We start from the raw sequence: 18517 nt of genomic DNA, 5'->3' as shown, positions 1-18517 counted from the left end.
ATGACACAGCAAGAAGCCCTGCTGCTCAGACACTGTTCATGATCTCAGACTTTCTAGCCCTCAAACCATGAGCAAACTAAGCTTCTATGGCTCAGAAGTGGTCCAGAGCCAGACACCGATGGAGAGACTGAGAAGGGGCTAAGGAGAGCCAGGCAGAGTCTGCAGAGAGGGGAGGAGCGTGGGAGAGAAAAAGTGGGCAGAAGAAAGAGGAGGCGTGAAGGAGAGTCAGAAGCAGAGCAGCGTACTGGCTGCCAGGGCAGAGTGAGGGACAGGCAGGACCCAGAGGCAGGACAACCACAGGGGAGAAGCCCACAGCATGCAGAGAAGGCAATGGGGATGGTCAGAGAAAGAGAAGACGAAGAGCAACAGGGATGAAAAGGCAAACAGAGGGGGGACTGCAGGGCAGGGTATAGTGAGAGAGAGAGCAGGAGGCAGTGTCAGGGTCTGTGGTCCAGACAGGGAAGGTGCCCGGCCTGGGAGCTAAGCGGCAGAATCCATGCCCGAATCTGAATGTGGGCGCCCCGGCACAAGGAGTCACATTTCTTTGATAGTGAACACAGAACACACCAATACCCACAGTGAAAAGAATCACCTCTTATATTTGCATAACTCTGGGTCACAAAGCACTTTTCACTGGGAGTGAGGATGTTTGCAGAGGCAAGCCAAGTACATGCCAAACACGTGCCGGATCCCAATTCTTCTGAACTTCCCTCTTTAAAACAAGCTGTTCCCTTTTGTCCAGCAAATGAATGTGTCCAGGATTGAGATGGCCTTTCCAGGAATGGAGAGAGTAGGGGGCTCAGATTCTACCCCTGGTTCTCCTTAGCTGGCCCAAGCCAGGCCTGCAGCTGCTGGGAGATGTTCTGTGGGGTGGTGGGCAGAATTTGGAGTCAGACCCCAGCACCAGAAGGAAGGAACATGGCAATGAGAATGCAAGTCACCTGCAACCTCTGCTCCCCTACCTGGCGCCCTTGGCGGAGACTGGGAGAGTCTGAGGGCCTCTCGGGTGCCATGTCCAAGCAGTGGGAGGCACCAGGGATGAGAAGGGCTGGTGCCGAGGGGCCCAAGGCCTGGGTTACACTCAGCACATGCCAGGGGTCGATGTCCCCTGAAAGGAAGGGAGAAGACGGTGTGGGGGGCCGGGCTGGCTGGGGGGCGGGAGTCAGGTCTGACGACACACTCACCATTGACAAACAGCACGTGGGTGGCCCTGGGGGACTGGCCACCATAATAGGAGTTGGTCTGGGCCACGGCCTGGGCTACGGATGAGGCTGTGAGTCCAAACACCTGCTCGCACAGATCCAGATGGGAAGGCAACGCTGGGAGCAGGGAGAAGGGACACCTCAAGTCCTCACAGGAGACATCTGTGGAGACACCCGTGGGTGCAGCCATGCTTCCAGGCCCTCTCCTCCTTTGTGATCACACACGCCCTCCCCATGATGACCAAGACGTCTCCGCCCTCCCTCCCAGGAGCTCCCAGAGAGCCACAGCCGGCAGTGTCAGGGCCGCGGTGAAGGCCAGGAGGCAGGAAGCCCGGAGGGAGCACCAAGGGCTCAGGCAGAGCATCCTGCAAGGGGCAGGACCGTACAGGACCAGGAGGGGTGAGCCTCACAGAGTGAGCAGAACGCCAGATAAAGAGAGGACACCGTGTGTGCAGAGGCCTGGAGTAAAAAGCCTGAAGTGCACGGCACAAAGCGGACCACGTCCCCCCTGCTTAGAGTCCCCGGCTCACGGCACTTGCAGGGTAAAGGCGCTTCCTTGAACTCAAGGGAATTCCTCGTCTCCTGCACCACTCGTGGGGCCCCTACCACTTGCTCAGATCCATGCTGGGTGACAGGAGAGCCCCAGGCCTTGCTGTCACAGAAAAGACAACGGCACATGCAAAGGCTCAAGGTGTCAGGAAGACTGGAGGAATACGAGGACCAAATACATGGTGTCACAGTAACAGAAACACCAAGCACTGACGGAATCCTCACCATCTACCTGCTGCACACATTACCTCCTTTAACCCTTGAAACAACCCTGCAAGAGAGTTCTGTGGCTATTCCCATCTTCCAGGTGCGGAAACAGGTATACAGAGGTGAGTCACTTGTCCAAGCTGGGTGGGACAGGTATGGGGAAGGGCCCAGACAGGGCAGGCCTGGCTGACTGACAGACCGTCTGGGTAGCTGGAAGGAGGTATCTGGAACAGGCTTGGGTGTCCAGCCTGTGACTGGACGGAGGGAGGCCAGCCTTGGAGGAGGAGAAGTCTGAGGTTGGAGTGTGTGCTGTGCTGGGGCAGGAAGGCAGGGAGAAACACAGACGTGCTACTGTGGCTGCCCCCCTCCCCCCTCCCCAGGCCAGGTGAGCGATCCTGGGGAAAGGAAGTGCGTGCACGGCACAGGTGTTGTTAGGAGCCAGGGTCAGGCCAGTCACTCACAGAAGCCGAACTCGGTACACGTCTGGTACAACCACTGCCGGTCTCCCACGCCAGACACCTGTGGTTCTGTGGCCCTCAGCTGTGCTACTGTGGCTGCTCTGGAAAAGCTTAAACACCTCTGGCCCAGGCTGTGCTTGACAATCTAAGGACGACACACGGACAGATTCCTCCTGGGCCCCAGGCTAGGAGGCCTGTGTTCCCACAACTCCAATCGGAACTGGATGGATGCCGTCCCGACTTCCCCAAGCACTTGGTGGTCAGAGCGGGCAGGGCCTGGCTTCCTGTTACAGCCACGGTATTGGACGGCCAGGACCTCACTACCTGTGGCACCTGGAGCAAATTAACTTTTGGGCCTCAGTTCTCTCCCCATGACCGGGGATGTAATACATACTACATAATATAGTGCTAAGGACACTGGTTTGGACAGTGCTGGAAAAACAGCACTGGGTTGTAACTGCGGACTCCGGGGCTGGGGCCCAGGGCCCAAGGGGAACTCTGTGCCCAGGACTGCTTTTTTTTTTTTTTTTTCTTTTTTTCACTCATTCTGTACATTCAAACAGCATTTCAAGTGTGCCCGGCCCTCGTCGAGGCACACGAAAGGGGCTAAGCAGGTAACAGTCATTGCACAAGCTTCCCCTGTCCCTCGCTTCGCTCCGTCCTGCAGCCAGGGAAACCGGGGCGCCCGGAGGGGTGCGGGCGGCGGGCGCACAACTCACCTGCACCGCGCGGCGCAGCCCGCTGTAGGGTGCGGGCACTCCGCGGCGGTCCCGGGCCAGCAGGAGTCCGCACAGCGTCCGCACGCCCAGCGGCGCCCCCGCCTGACCGTCGTACTGCACCGCGCCGCCCACCACGGCCTGCAGCGCCCCGAGCAGTTCCGCGCGGTCCGCGGCGCTGCCCAGGCGTCCGCACGCGCCCAGCTCCGTCCGCAGCGCGATCCGCGCCCTCCCGCCCGCGCGCAGCCGCCGCTCCACGTCCGCGAAGGCCGCGGCCACCGCCGCGCGGCACTGCGAGAGCAGGAAGGGAGCGGGACCGGACCGGGACGGGACCGGGATCTGGATCGGGATCGACGTCGAGTCCCGCGCTCGGCCGTCGAGCGGCCCCGGCCTGACGCCCCGCCCCCGCCGGCGGCGCCCTCCGGATAGGCCGCCCGTAAGCCCCGCCCACACCGGCCCCGCCCCTTCCGGAACGCGCTGAGGAAGGGTCGCGCGCGGTAGGGTGCGACCCCGGCTCTGCCGCCTGCTTCCCCGGGACCCCTACCTCCGGCGACCCTCCGACCGCCGCGTTGGTGAGGCTGCTGGAAACCACCTGCAGGCGGACGGCAGAGGCACCGACGGTGTCCAGGGCGCCGCCCCGGGACCGTCCCCTCCGCGCGGCCCCTGCCCGCCGTCCTTACGTCGTTGTATTCGGAGAAATCCACCGTGGCGCGCACCGGGGCCGAGGAGGCGACGGAGGCCAAGAAGAGGTGTGGGAACTGAGGAGGAGGCGCCGTAAGCCCGCCGCGGGAGCCCCACCCCGGGTCGCGCCTCTGGGGAAACTAGCGGCTCCGGGGGTGCTTTGGGGCGTGGGGGCTAGGGGCCGGGTGGGCATCTGCAACCTGGGAGGGGGGTCCGTGCCCCGGTTCCCGCCCGCAGCCCGCCCGGAGGGCGCCGGGGACCTTCAGCCTGGCCCAGGCGGCCAAGGAGCCGGCATAGGAGCCTCCGAAGCAAACCCAGGGACTGGAGGAGGAGACGTTGAGGAGGCGGGACAGCGCCAGGCGGGCGGAGGCCGCATCGGTCAGCCTGGGGGCAGAGGGGCCGCTGGGTCCTCGGCGCCGGGGTCCCGGGGGAGCCCTTCACTCCGCGGACCGGGGAGCGGGAGCCCAGAGGCGCCCGCGGAGGACTCTTGTCTCGGGGGTGTTGCTGAGGGCGCTCCACCTCCGCAGGCGCCGGGGGACACCCCTTCCTTCCCGCCCTGTCGCAGGTAGGAGAGGAGAAATTCCCAAGGCAGCTTTGGTGAACACTTGGTAGATAAGGGGAGAGACAGGAAGCAATCAAGGAGGGCTACTCGGTGGAGATGGAGGTCATAGCGGGACGGGTGTGAGACCATGAGTGACACAGGAAGCGTGTGAGGGCTTGGTCTGGTTTATGCCCTGGAGGGATCGCTCGGGTCCACCTGGAAGCCGTGAGAAGAAATGGAAACCCACGGATGGGTGAGGTTTCTGCGGCTGTCAGCAGGTCGGAACTGCTGGGGGTTGGTCATTTGGCACCACAGAGAGAGAAGCAGGAGAGATAAAGGGAGCAGAGGCCCAGAGCTGGAGAGGAGGAATAAGACGCTGTGAGAGAGAAAATGGGGAGCCAGAGACGCTGCGGCTGGCTTCACAGCCTGGCCCTTTGACCCCCAGTGCCGCCCTACGCCCACTCACGCGTGGCGACTGGACAAGAACCGGAGCTGGGCCAGGTCCAGGCCCCCTGCAGGAAGACTCAGGCCGTAGAATCTGTGTTCCAAGCCTATCACCAAGGCGCCCCAGGCCGGGGCCAAGGCTGCGGGGTGCCCTGGGAAACACGGGTGCTGTCAGTCCCCCTTCCTCGTCCCCATGAGTGAGCTTCCCAACATGTCTTTCCCCACAGTTGCCTCTCACCTGTCATCACCGAGCCCGGCCCGAGGCTGCCTTCGCCTCCCAGATGCAGGAACACAGGTCCATCCTGGCCGGCCCAGTGTTGGTCATTCACCCAGTACCGCTGAACAGGGAGGATGGGGAGAAGAAAGGGCTTTGTGGAGTCTGCACCCGCTCCCTGCCTATCCCAGCCTCTTCTGTCTTTCGTAGTGTCTGAGTTGGCCTTTACTTGCATGGTCCTGTCTGTCCTATTTATCTCGTCACCTGGAATGCAGATCTAAGAAGCAGGTATCTTTGTTTTTCCAGTTGCAGATCCCTGGGACTGCAGGGAGGGGCTGGCCTATGGCGGGCACGTGCTATTTCTCCCAGTAGTCATTACAGAATAACTAATACACACAGATTGAGGGATCGGCCCCAGTGCATTGACCCCTGGGGACCTGAGGTATTGAGGAGGCGCTGGGAAATGATGAATTTGTTCATGCATTTGGGAGAGGTTTTTGGGTGCCTGTCCTAAGCCAGGTCTGGTTCCACAGTGAGGCCTGGGGTGCATTTCCTGTCCAAACCGGGAGACTTGGAGGGGGAGGCCCTGAGGGCACTAAGAGAGTGGAGACCAAGGTGAATCTGAGAAGCTGCCTTCGGGGCTACAGGGACTGACAGCAGGAAGCAGGGGGCCCAGGGTAGGGGTGAGGGGGGGTGTTCAGCACAACCTGGGGGCCAGAGTGGGTGGCTGGGGGCTTCCCTCACCTGCAGGAAGGACCTTCTGTCGGAGGTGTTGAAGGGGTCCAGGGGCTGCTCCAGCCACCCAACTTTGGGGAGGACAGCAGCGCCTGGGCTCAGGCCCAGGCCCAGGCCAGCACGCTCTTGATACCGCTGAATGTGCTGTCCCAGGCGCCGGAGAAGGGAGGCTGTGGGATGTGGAGGCCAAAGAGTCAGACCAGGCCCCCTGAGGACCCCGCCTGGCCCTCTGCCCCTCCTACCTGGAGCTGCGAGCCCCCAGAGACAGAACAGGAGCACAGGACCCAGCCCCAGGGCTCGTCCCGCAGCCATGCTGTCTGGCTCTGTGCAGGCTCTGGGACAACGTCCCGCCCACTGAGGGCCTTTATCCTGGCTCCCGAGGCTCAGCCTTCCGAGCGGTGCCTCTTCTCAAGCGTCGGAGGGAACCAGTGATGCGGAGCAGGGACGCCAGCGTGTGCTGAGGGGACCTGCAGGTGTGAGCCTGTGAGGGCAGGTTCCCCTCTGCCCTCGGTGTCCCCTTTGAGCCTTAGTGAAGCATCCTGTGACCGTACCTCGGGCTCCCTCACGGAGCTTCCTCAGAGTCCACAGCCACCTGCACCTCTTCCTGCCCTGCTCCACACCCCCTTTTCCCTCTGTTCCCCCATTTCTTTTTCAATATCCTCCTCTGTATTCCAGCCTCTTTAAAAAATGTATTTTTTGTTATTTTATTTGAAAGAGAGGCACAAAGACAGAGATCTTGCATCTGCTGGTTCACTCCCCCAAATGCCTACAGCAGCCAGGGCTGAGCCAGGCCAACACCAGGAGCTCAGAGCCCAATCTGGGCCTCACAGAGGTGACAGAGACCAACATACTTGAGCCTGTTGAGTACGAGGGTGCATACCAGCAGGGAGCTGGATTGGAAGTAGGGGAGCGGGACTTTGAGCAAGCCACGCCAATATGGGATGCAGGCATCTTGAGCAGCCGTCCTTATTAAATAGCAAAACCCTGACATTCTTTGTCCCCTGGCCCTGTGGTTGTCACTTTATTACAGTGATCATATTTTACTGCGTCTCTCTTCCAAACCATTCTCCAGGATAAGGGTTTACTGTGGGGTGTGTGGGGGAATTTTGGCTGTTTTGTTCACTGGTTCTTCCATAACCTGCAAACCACTTCAAGGCACTTGGTAGGTACTTGGTAAGAGCACAATGAATAAAAGGCTGTGGACAAATTCATTCATCAGTGCACATCATGATCAGGAAAAATCCCCTGGGAATGTGACATAAGAGTTAGGGCAAGAATGAAGAGCTGAGAGATGCATGGGGTGATGTGCAGCCAGGGGTTCCTGGCACAAGCAACAGTGAGTATGGAAATACTAAGTCATGAACTTGCCAGCTTCATGGATTATCAAGGTGGGGTGGAGAAGGAACTTGAACAAGAAGAGAGGGAAACCAGAGATTCGACCCTGATGGCAAGCCATGGGCAGGGCTGCAGATTTTATTGAAAGTTTAATATGTTGTCATAGAAGACAAAAATTCCAAAATTTAACAATTTAAAAATCTTTCAAAATATTGCTAAATTTTTTCATTTGGGGGGAAATATCAGTGTACTCAGTTTCAATTGCTAGATCGGACGGGGATTTTCACTCCAAATCAGTAGTAAGATGAACAGCCCAATTTAAAAAGGGCAAATGATTTGAATAGACTGTTCACTAAAGAAAAGATACTAATGACCAGTTTGCGTGTGAGACAATACTCAACATCATTAGTCTTTACTGAATGCAGACTATGAGATAACCTGTTTGTAGACACTAGAAATGGGTATAGTAAAGACAGATAATACAAGCGTCAGGAATGTGAAGTAGAACAGCCACTTTTTAAAAAAATATTTTTAAAAAGATTATTTATTTGAAAGGCAGAGCACCAGGGAGAGAGGGAGAGAATCTTCCATTTGTTGGTTTGTTCTCCAAATGCCCACCACAGCCAGGGATGTGCCAGGCTGAAGGCAGGAGCCATGAACTCTATCTGGGTCTCCCACAGGGATGGCAGGGACCCAGACTCTTGGGCCGTCTTCTACTGCCTTCCCAGGTACAATAGCAGGGAGTTGGGTGGGGAGCAGTGCAACCAGGACTTAAACCCCTGCTCTGGTATGGGATGCTGGCATCACAAGCTCCAACCTAACCCACTATGCCGCAGTGCTGGCCCTGGAACAGAGCCAGCTTTTATTAAATATAATTTACATGTAATGAAATCAGTTTTTTAGACACCTCCCCCCCCTTTAAAAACTCTTATTTATTTGAAAGGCAGAGAGACAGAGACAAAGAGAAACCTTCAGTGTCTTCTGGTTCACTTTTCAAATGCCCACAACAGGCAGGGCTAGGCCAGGCCAAAGTCAGGAACCTGAACTCAATCCAGGTCTCCCACGTGGTGAAAGGGACCCAAGTATGTGAGCCATCCCTGGCTGCCTCCCAGGGCATCTGAAAGGTGGACTCAGAGCAGAGTAGGGGTTGCCAGGCACTCCCGTGTGAGATGTGAGAGACCAGGTTGTGTCCTGCTACTCCAAATGCCCACCCCTACACTCTCCTTGGGCACTGAAACTCCAGAACCTTGGGCACTAGAGATGGAATTTGACTCAAGAAACTGCTTGTTTCCCTGCAGTTTCTGATCTGTGCTTTCTAGTGCCAAAAAGTGACCTGAGAAGGAATCAGGACCCAGAAATGAGCCCTGATATCCAGCCTCTGGGAGAGACTGCAGTGGGGCAGGCCCTGGCGAGTCCAGCAGTGAAGAGGCCAGGGGTGCCCAGCGGGGCTAGGAGAAGCCGAATGCCTTTCTATTCTGTCACTAATGTTTATTCAGCTCTATAGTCTATATATGCAAATTCTGTTGTCAATCTGTTTCATGCATTTGATTTTTTTAACCCCAAATTAACTGATATCACTATTCTCTTTAAAATATTTTCAGTTAGAAGTGAGCTACAGCCTCATTTCCAACTGAAAATCTTTCCATGGCAGGGAAGTTACCCCACAAAGATGCTCAACAGAAAGGCTCTTCTCCACAAATCAGAAACGTTTGAGATAGCATCAAAAGTGTTTTCACATCCTCATGGCACATGTGTCTCATATAGTAAGCTTCCTTTGCCCTGTTAGTGCCAATAATTAACCTAATGCATTCCTGCTGTCACTGGGATTTGAGTCCTACAGGTCTCCTGGGTGCCACCGACCATACACACACACTCGACTGGGTTTCAGTTCTGACTCGGGCAGTGATGGGAATGCCTTTGTTGCCTTGGCTACTTACCAGCTGTGACCATGCAAACTTGTCAAACACTGTGTTAGTCTGCTTTTCATTACTTTAGCAAAAATACCCGAGAGGAGCTTCTTCGGAACAAAAAAGCTTATTTTTAGCTTACGGTGGAGGTTACAGGATTAGGCGGCCCCTCAGTCTGCTGTTTGGTGGAGGCTGATGATGGTGAGTGTGACAGCATTGATCATGTCATGAGTCAGGAAGTAGGAGAACTTGGGTTGGACTTGAACATCACAAACTTCTGGAGAATCCGCTCCCTGCTAGTGCTCCTGGGAAAGCAGTGGATGATGGCCCAAGTCCCTGGGCCCCTGCACTCAAGTGGGAGACACAGATGAGGCTCCTGGCTTCAGGCTAGCCCAGTCCTGGCCATTGTGGCCATTTGGGGAGTGAACCAGTGGATGGAAGACCTTTCTCACCGTCTCTCTGCCACTGCCTCTCTGTAACTCTACCTTTCACCCCTATGTAACTATACACCCCTTATGACCCAAAGGCCTCCATAGAGGATGTGCTAATAGGTGGTAAGCATGTCCCTTCAGGGAGTGGGTTTCCCGTGAGCTAATGCAGCAGTCTTGGGAGCACAGGGAGGCCTTGGGAGAAGTGCAAGGTCACAGGCATCCTCAGGTGACCAGTTTCCTAATCACCAGCCATCACAGATTTCTCCTAACAGTGCCCTGAGAACACTCCTGGTTTCTGAGTGTCCCTTTCTCACATTCCAAAGGGAACAGGTTCCTCTCATGCTCTCAGTCTGATCAGGGTTCATCGACTCGATGCACCAAGCTCCGGCACCACCGCCGAGACCTGGAGGAAGGCTGCAGAGGAGTAGCTGTCCTCATTGCCAGCTGGCTGGCCCCTAGCAGGCCAGGGTGCTTCCAATTTGCTGTTACCAAGAAGAATTTACCGCATTTACTAGGACAGAATGTGAAGAGTAACTATGGGTAGTGGGTTACTATGTATGTGATTTTTGGCAAACAATTCGGTGATAAATAGTTGTGAGACACATAACAAAACCTGATCTATTTTTCTTTGTGTACTAAAATACATTCTCAGCAGTTATAAATTAAGCATTCTATGAACTAAGCCTGTCATTTAGAAAAAAAAATTATTTTTGCTGTTAGATTTACTATTTTGAAAATCCACAATGTTTCTATTGTGAAGATTTGTGCAGAAGTAATAATTTCAATGATAATCCAAGTCAGAAGAACTGATGTAAAAAGTAGAAGCTGTATCATCCCCAAATTAATAGTTAGGTACATAATTTTTTTGTTGGAAGAAAGTTGGATATGAAAAAGGATTTTTACAAAACATAAAATTATGTTTTACATCTGTGACTAAAGAAACCAACGTATGCATTTTAAAATAACAGTGATTGTGTCAAATCCCTCAGAATTTATTATCTGTGAAATATATTAAAAATAATACAACAAATTCATTTTTCGAAATGTCAGTAGTTATAATACAAGGAACAGCAACCGTTTACTCTCAGGATAAAAATAAATTAGTTGTCAACAGTTTGTGTGAGGCGCACAGTTCTACAAGGTGCCGGAGGCCTTCAGGGTCAGCCCGAGGGCTCCGCGTGGCCGAGGGTCAGAGGGCCAGTGGCGCACGTCCCGCGCGGTCAGCGCCACCCTCCCGGACGCGGGGCGCCCCTCGGCGCAGCGCCAGGGCGGAAATCCACGACACTCCGTCGTCACTCCAGAAAGGTCGCGACCCCTCTTCCCACCGGACGCTCTTGGAGCTGAGCTCCAGGCGAGTTCCTGGAACGCGTGGTGAGGACGGGCGGTCCGGTCCGGCGGCGCTGCAAGGCGGGGCAGCCAGGTCCCCGCCAGCCCCGCACCCCTGCACCTGCGCGGCCGCGTCGGGGGGACCCAGGAGCCCAGCTCACGGGGCTGAGCGCAGTGGGCTGCCGGGACGCCCGGGCGCTCCCCGGAGCTGAGAGCAGCGGGACTTTGCGCCCCAAAGTCCTTTCTGGAGGGTCCAGCACTTCGAAGACGTCCCCTCACCCCCACCCCGCCCCCAGTCCTCCCCAGTGAAGAGAACTATTTTCAGGAAAGTGGAAACAGTTGGGGCTCCTGATGAGTCCAGCCCGAATCCACAGCTTCCCCTTGGAAGAGCTGAGGACCAGGCAGAGGGCGGGACTGACCTCTGCACACTTCTGCCCTGCTGTGTGGACCCAGGGTGCCAGAGAAATGAGGAAGAGAACCACACAGCAATCCCGAGTGAGGCACACGTACACAGACAACATAGTACAGCATGACAGGCACGGAGTCCTGCACCAGACTTCACAGAGTGGCACCCAGACCCCATAGAGTCCCGCACCCCCTGCACCCAGACCTCGCCCAGACCCCATAGAGACCTGCGCCCAGACACCTGCAACCCTGCACCCAGACCTCGCCCAGACCCCATAGAGACCGGCATCCCCTGCACCCAGACCTCGCCCAGACCCCATAGAGACCGGCACCCCCTGTACCCAGACCTCGCCCAGACCCCATGGAGATCTGCACCCAGACACCTGCAACCCTGTACCCAGACCCCATAGAGTCCCGCACCCCCTGCACCCAGACCTCGCCCAGACCCCATAGAGACCTGCACCCAGACCTCACAGAGACCTGCACCCAGACCCCATAGAGACCGGCACCCCCTGCACCCAGACCCCATAGAGTCCCGCACCCCCTGCACCCAGACCTCGCCCAGACCCCATAGAGACCTGCACCCAGACCCCATAGAGACCGGCACCCCCTGCACCCAGACCTCGCTCAGACTCCATAGAGACCGGCACCCCCTGCACCCAGACCCCATAGAGTCCCGCACCCCCTGCACCTAGACCTCGCCCAGATCCCATAGAGACCTGCACCCAGACCCCATAGAGACCGGCACCCCCTGCACCCAGACCTCGCTCAGACTCCATAGAGACCGGCACCCCCTGCACCCAGACCCCATAGAGTCCCGCACCCCCTGCACCCAGACCTCACAGAGACCTGCACCCAGACCCCATAGAGACCGGCACCCCCTGCACCCAGACCTCGCCCAGACCTCACAGAGACCTGCACCCAGACACCCGCTCGCAGTGCTGCACCCAGACTGCACCCAGGCAGGTACCATCTGCACATTGCCGAATGTGCGGGGGCGAGTCATGCCCGGGTCTTCACAGTCCCAGGGCAGACCCGCGAGTTTCCCTGTTGTGGGCACCGAGAGAAGACGCCTCGGCTCGCGGAGCTAAGTCCGGCAGCCCCGGGTCGCGGTCACTTCGTGGTCGGTCCTCTTCCCCTTGCAGGTTCCTCCAGGGTCTCCGGGTGCTCCCCAGGTCGGGAAAAGCACGCCTGTGTGTGGCGTGTTTCTTGTGTTTCGCGGGGCCCAAGCTCATGCGCTCGGGAGAGGCGAGGCTCCCCTCGGCGGGCGAGAGCCTTCGCCTAGTCCTCTTCCTTCTGCCGGCGCGAGCGAGGGACGGGGAAGCGAAGCAGGGAGGTTTGGAGTCGCTGGTGCTCGTCGTGGTTAGAGCTCTCTAAGCCGGAGTTTCCACGAGAACTTTCCTTTCGCTTTCAGCAAGCGCGAAATGTCACCAAACTTTTTGCTTTCTTGAAATTTTAAAAGCATTCCCTCCGGGTGGCCGGTTAGCTCAGTTGGTTAGAGCGTGGTGCTAATAACGCCAAGGTCGCGGGTTCGATCCCCGTACGGGCCAAAAGGAGTAACCTTCCCTTTTAATGAAAATTAATCTTGCTGCGGTCGTTTCCCTCCCCATCACGGCCAATGCGGCGTAAAACTGGATTTAAACTCTCACTTCCTTTCTTAGTCTTCAGCCGTGGCGCTCCTCACCGCTTTGCCGCCCCCGGCCCCTAGAGCGGGCCCGGGAAGGAGAAAGAACGCGAAGCCCCGCGGAAGCTGTGGCGCGCGGCCGGCGGACGGGTGCGGGAGGAAGGCGCGGCCGGTGTCCCGCGTGGGCGCCGCTCCGGCCGCCAGTGAGCCCGCGCTTCCCGCCCGGCGGCCTCTCTCCTCTTCCTTCCGCCGCCGCGAGAGCAGGGCTTGTGGTTCTGCTGCGCCACGACCCGCAGGTCCGCACCGCAAGACCAGAGTCCTTCCAAAAGTCCGCGCAGGGTGCGATTAAAAGGATAAGCATTTTGGTGCAGTTTTCCTAAGGCGTATTGGGGAGGACGATGCACGGATTTTTGAAAAAAATGTACCCCAAATCGGCGCATTGTGAATTCCACTTTTTCGCCAACTTTTTGAGGTGCCCTCGTATCTGTGGAGGGGCCGTGACAGCTGTGTGTTTTCAAAGGTGGGGATCTTGTTTGTAAGCTTGCCAAGGTGCCCATAAACAGTGTGGCCGCGAAGGCCACGCCGTGGTTACAGGTTACACAGAGTGGCAGACACGAAAAATGAATGACAAATACAATCCCGGCAGAAGACGAAATTGAGATCGTTCAGAGTTGACGGGCGAAACCCGCTGGCTACTGGAAACACAAAGCCGAAGCTGTGTTAGGGCAGGGCTGTGCTGGCAATCCGCCGGCCCTGGGCCCGGACGCACGGCCGCTGTCCCCGGAGGCCGAGCGCGCTCCCGGCCGGTGCGCCTCCGCTGACCGTGTGCACGCCTGGACTGCGCGCGCTCAGAAGTTTGCTGTTTATTGAGCAACTTGATTGGCTGAGTCAGAGGCGGGGCTGCCGCTGATTGGTCGGTAGCAAAAGGGCGCTCGCCGGACCGATTGTCAACGGATGCGTTAAGCCGGTTTAAAAAAGGCTCTGGCGGCTGCAGAACAGTCCCTTTTCCTAAGTTGGTACTTAATGTTCATTCTTAAGATGTTCCTTTGGCCAAAAGGAAAATCGTATTAAAATGTTCTTTATATTGTATATTATAGTAACAACATACAATGACGATGACAGCTTTGTCTCTGCGCCTGTCACGTGTCAGATGCATTCGTGGACTTTAGGTTCAGTGACACGAATTGGAGCAGAGACGGGTGCTGACTGCGAGGGAGGACAGCCGAGGTTCAGAGCTGCGGCCGCAGTCACGGCTTGCGTGATGGCAGAGTTAGGGTGGAGTTGGCTTTTTGTTGAACACATAACCGGATTAAAAAAAAAAAAAGTTTTCATTTTGACCTTTCCGCATGAAGTCAGACAAAAGCAGCTGCCACAACCTGGCGGTGACATTGTGTCGCTGACCCCGGTTCTTCTCTTTCATTCGTCACGTGACCTTGCCATGTCCACTCCACTCCAGTTGGGCTTGTGACTGGCCAGCAGGATGTCAGCAAATGTGACAGAGAAGATTCTGGAAGAAGCCCTTTCCTCGTTCTGCTTGCTTTTTGTTGGTGTTGTTTTCCAACACACTTTATTTTTTAGAACACTTTTAAAATTCACAGCAAAATCGGGCAGAAAGTACAGTGAGTTCTCACTTACCCCCTGGTCATCCCCTCCCCCCAGCCCCTCTCGCTGTCAGCAGGCTGCAACACTGATAAATTTGTTCCGATTGTGAACCTATCACATTGTCAACCAGCCTATACTTTACAATACTTTCCATTTATTAGTTCTTTCATTTCTTCCATCACAGGACATCTAGATCTTATACATACTTTCTTAGATTTATGTTTAAGTATTTCATTTTTGAGGGCATTAATGTAAATAAACAGTATTGTGCTTTAAATTTCAAATTCCATTTGTTTGTTGGTGGTGTGTAGGAAAACAATTGACTTTTGTGTATTAATCTTGTGTGCTGCAACTTTGCTGAAATTGCTTATTAGTTCCAGTTTTGGTTTCTTTTGGTCCCCCCCCCCCCCCCCAACACACACACACTTGCTTTTGCTGTCAGCCATTGCCAGGAGAACGTGTCTGGGCTTAGCATGCTGGAAGGTAAGAGATGGGTGGAGATTCACTGATTGTTATTCCTCAGACAAACGAGTCAGTGCAGCTGGTACCTGGCTAATCCCAACCTAGCAGTAAACCAGAGACCTGTGAGCTGAGTAGATTCTAATTGTTTTAAGCTAATGAACTGAGATGGTGTGTTAAGCAGTGCATTTGTGACAGTAGATAAGTGGTGTGTACATTAAAATGCCACTCATTTTACCACAGCATTCTACCGAAGCACTCATTCTTTGCTATTCCTCCAGTGCACGAGGTAAACTCTAAATTAGGATCTTTCTGGGCACTGTTTCCTGTGTCTGGGATGACTTTACCTTGATGTCTCATGACCCGTTAACTTCTCTCCTTGAGACTGTTGCTCAGATATCACCAATATTCACTCCGTGTAGAAACTAAAGCTGAGAGTTCAACCCCAATGTCCATCCCGGATTAATTTTTCCCCTTAGCATTTATCACACCATCTGGTATTTTAGATACACTTTTTTCTTTTGTAAAAGATTCTGTAACTCTGCTACCAGAAAGAAAAGAGGTTTCTATTCCAGTGCTAGTGACACATAGTATACATACAATAGATACTTACTTACTGAATGATTATTGTCTAAGGAACAGAGGGCGCATGATTGAAGGGAGGGTGGGAGAGAGAAGCAACATTAGTTCTGTCCCTTCAGATATGCTGGGTCAATAGACCTGAAAGTACATTTTCCTTTTCTGGAAGTTCTTAGATGGATCCACCTGGTGTGAGCTCCCTCCAGCCCCTTTCCCTCTGATCACTACCTGGAAGCCTGCTGGAGTGGGAGTTACCCAAGCAGGGCGTAGGGTTTTAGGGATAAGTTCATCTCTCCTTCAGCTAAATGGATCTCTCAGTTTAACAATAGTAGAGGGTGTCGAGTTTTTTGACCCTAGTCAAGGGTACTAATGTTCAATGATCTAACTCCAGCAACTGGAGACTAACGCACTTCAGTTCATCACTCAGCATCATCTTCTCTTTGAATCTATTGTATCTGCAAACTATCTGATTATGTCTGTTTTTCCAGTTCCAACATCTCCCTTAAAAATGCACATGAACTACCTTCTAAATACGCAGCTACCTTTTTGGGCAGAGGTTTTCTGACAGGTCCTGTGACAGCCCAGCTATGCAAGGCCCAGTCAGCATGACATGTCAGGGAATACTGCCACTTTCAAAGAGTGCAGATGGTTTTTCCCATAGGCTGAAGGTGGGCTTGTGTCTGTGCCGTGGCAAGCCTGTTGCTCTTCCACGGACCCCTCCTGGGCACTAACACTACTTCACATTTCTGTACAGCCCTTCTACAATGACTCCCGAAGGAGCAAAAATAACACAAGTGTGACTCAAAGTCTACTGGTGACATGTTACTTTCAGAAAACTGAAAAATTCCTCGGTCTCCTAGGAGGAGACTTCCTATCAATGAATTACTAATGACTTAAAGGGTTTCCCCCATCTATCGCATTGTTCCCCCAAACACTCAAATATGCCATGTAACCTCTGCGTTAAAAACAGCTGCTCTTGACTCAATGCTTTTCTCCAGCTACTGCCCCACTTCTCAGGTAGCTTTATTAAAAAAAATCTCTGAAGAGTTATCAGCAGTTTCCTAAGACCATTCTTGGAAACCTTGATAGTTTTTTGGGCACAATCACTTGATGGAAACTTCTGGTCAAGATCACCAGTGACCTGTCCATGGCTAAAGTGTAAGATCGCTCCCAGGTTCCTATCTTTCTTGGCTTCTCAAGGGCAGCAGATGTTTGCTTAATGACTGCCTCTCCTAGTCCTTTGATCTCAAGGGCTCCCTCTTCTCGTCGCGCACCTTTGGGACGCAATCTCCCAAGCCTGCCGACCTCCCTTCTGGATATGCTCTCCTCCCGTGATTTCATTCATTCTCACAGCTTACAGAGTGGCTTACTTGACCACCACTCTACAAATCTGTGTTTGCAGCCTAGACTGCTGTACTCCATGTTTGTGTCAGGGCATTTCGAAAAGTTGGCAGAAATTCATATCATGCACAAACTATGCATGGATTTCAAATTTTTTTGCACTAAAATAAACTCATCTGTTAATTCCAGTTTCCGTGAACTTTTTGAAATGCCTTCCTAGATCCCACTGATTCCTCGGCATGCCACTTGGGTTTTGTGTGTTAGTACGTCTAGAACCGAGCTCCCGATTTTCCGCTAATTCTGTACCCTGTCTTCCTCATTGCAGGTAATGGCAATTCTACACTTCCAGTTTTGGAGGCAAAATCTTTCAAAATCATCCCTGATTCCACGTCCTCCCTCACTCCTACATCCATTTTCTCTAGAATTCTCCTTGGTTCTATGTTTATGCCCTAACTCCGCTTCCCACCACCATGAGTCAGTCCTCTGACGACAGCCCCATTCTTTGGAGTCACTTCACTGCTGGGAACCCAGGGTCCCCTCGTTTTGCAAGAGAAAAAGGAAAGGTCTTTCCCGGCCCAGCGCCTCTGCACCGGGATGTGACTTCCCGCGCCCAGGAGGGGGCGCGCGGGAGCACGCGGGTCTCAGCTCTGCGGCTGGCGTTCCTTATTTGAGTCCTAGGCTTGCACAGATTCAGACTAGGGATTCAAAAACAAAACTCTGTTTCCGCCCGGTTTCGAACCGGGGACCTTTCGCGTGTTAGGCGAACGTGATAACCACTACACTACGGAAACCTGCATGCAAGCAATGTGTTACAACTCTGAATGAGTTCAAGAGGAAGTTGCATGCGTCCTTCCGTGCAGTATTTCTGGTTGTCTTGTGCCGAGTCTTCACGTCTTCCTCTGCGATTTACCGCTGCTTGGAACCTGCAGTTTGAAACCGGATAATTCAGAGCCACGCAGATAGCACTCCGGAGCCCCAGTTCCTTCACAGGGCCAGGCAGGGGAGTCCCAGGCAGGCTCCAAGGAAACTGCGTGTCGAGGGACTCGGTACTCCGGTGCTCCTTCCTCTGCTCGCCTTCGACCTCTGGCCTTCCTCTCTCTGTGCCGGACACGAGGCTGGCGCCGACTGAGCGTGAATGTGGGTGCTGGCACTGTGCCAGCACCTGGGGCGTGGGTGCTCCCAGTCACTTCTGAACGAAATACTTCCTTGGGGTTGAAACACAAGGCACAGGCGTGTTGGTGCAAAAACGCATACCCAGGGGTAAAGAATCTACGTGTGTTCAAGAAAATTGGAAATCGAGCCAGGGAAATTTTGTTCATTAGGACTCATTGCTGGTGGACATGTAGGAATACACCTCTTTGCTCGTTTGAAGTAATATTCTCCGGTGTGTGTGGTTTTATGCACACACGCACAGGTAATCTTTGCTTCTTACGTGCATCTTACGTAGTGGACGCGGGGTCCAGGGGCGGGGGTCAGCTCAGGACTCAGAGTCCCATCTGGGCCTCTCAGGAGCTCCTAGGAAATCTCCTTCAGCTCCCGGCTCTGAAAAGCGGGGGAGGAGGGCGGGCCCAGCTGCGTTGTCACAACCCCGGAAGAGCGGTCAGAAACTGCCAGCAGCTGGCCGGGGGGCTCTGCTCTGGCCAGACTTCGCCCTTCGGCTCAGCCTCGGTGGCCTGAACCGGTCAGTGTGAGAGTCTGACCATTGGAAGCTTAGGATGATATATGTGGTCATCCTCAACACCAACCACCCATCCTTGGAGG

At 54.5% G+C, this 18517-nt stretch overlaps 1 protein-coding gene and 2 non-coding genes across 3 annotated transcripts; 1 reads left to right on the top strand and 2 right to left on the bottom strand.

Annotated features, from left to right (window-relative positions):
• Positions 1-598: 598 nt before the first annotated feature.
• On the bottom strand, positions 599-6059 carry PRSS16 (serine protease 16). Its single transcript, XM_062187091.1, has 12 exons — positions 5990-6059; positions 5757-5917; positions 5037-5136; positions 4821-4950; positions 4074-4197; positions 3813-3890; positions 3677-3724; positions 3136-3423; positions 2420-2561; positions 1185-1364; positions 963-1108; positions 599-863 (listed from the first exon to the last, which is right to left on the bottom strand). Exons 1-12 carry the CDS (start codon positions 6057-6059, stop codon positions 807-809), a joined length of 1524 nt encoding a protein of 507 aa, XP_062043075.1. The 3' UTR covers positions 599-806.
• A 6568-nt stretch (positions 6060-12627) lies between these two features.
• Positions 12628-12701, top strand: TRNAI-AAU (transfer RNA isoleucine (anticodon AAU)). The gene has a single exon. It is a non-coding gene; the product is annotated as a tRNA-Ile (tRNA).
• A 4773-nt stretch (positions 12702-17474) lies between these two features.
• TRNAV-AAC (transfer RNA valine (anticodon AAC)) lies at positions 17475-17547 on the bottom strand. The gene has a single exon. It is a non-coding gene; the product is annotated as a tRNA-Val (tRNA).
• Positions 17548-18517: the final 970 nt, after the last annotated feature.

The sequence above is a fragment of the Lepus europaeus genome, chromosome 3 (assembly GCF_033115175.1).
Source record: "Lepus europaeus isolate LE1 chromosome 3, mLepTim1.pri, whole genome shotgun sequence".
Classification (NCBI taxonomy): domain Eukaryota; kingdom Metazoa; phylum Chordata; class Mammalia; order Lagomorpha; family Leporidae; genus Lepus; species Lepus europaeus.
Note: the sequence above shows the minus strand (reverse complement) of the source record. Positions and strands in the feature narration are given on the sequence as shown.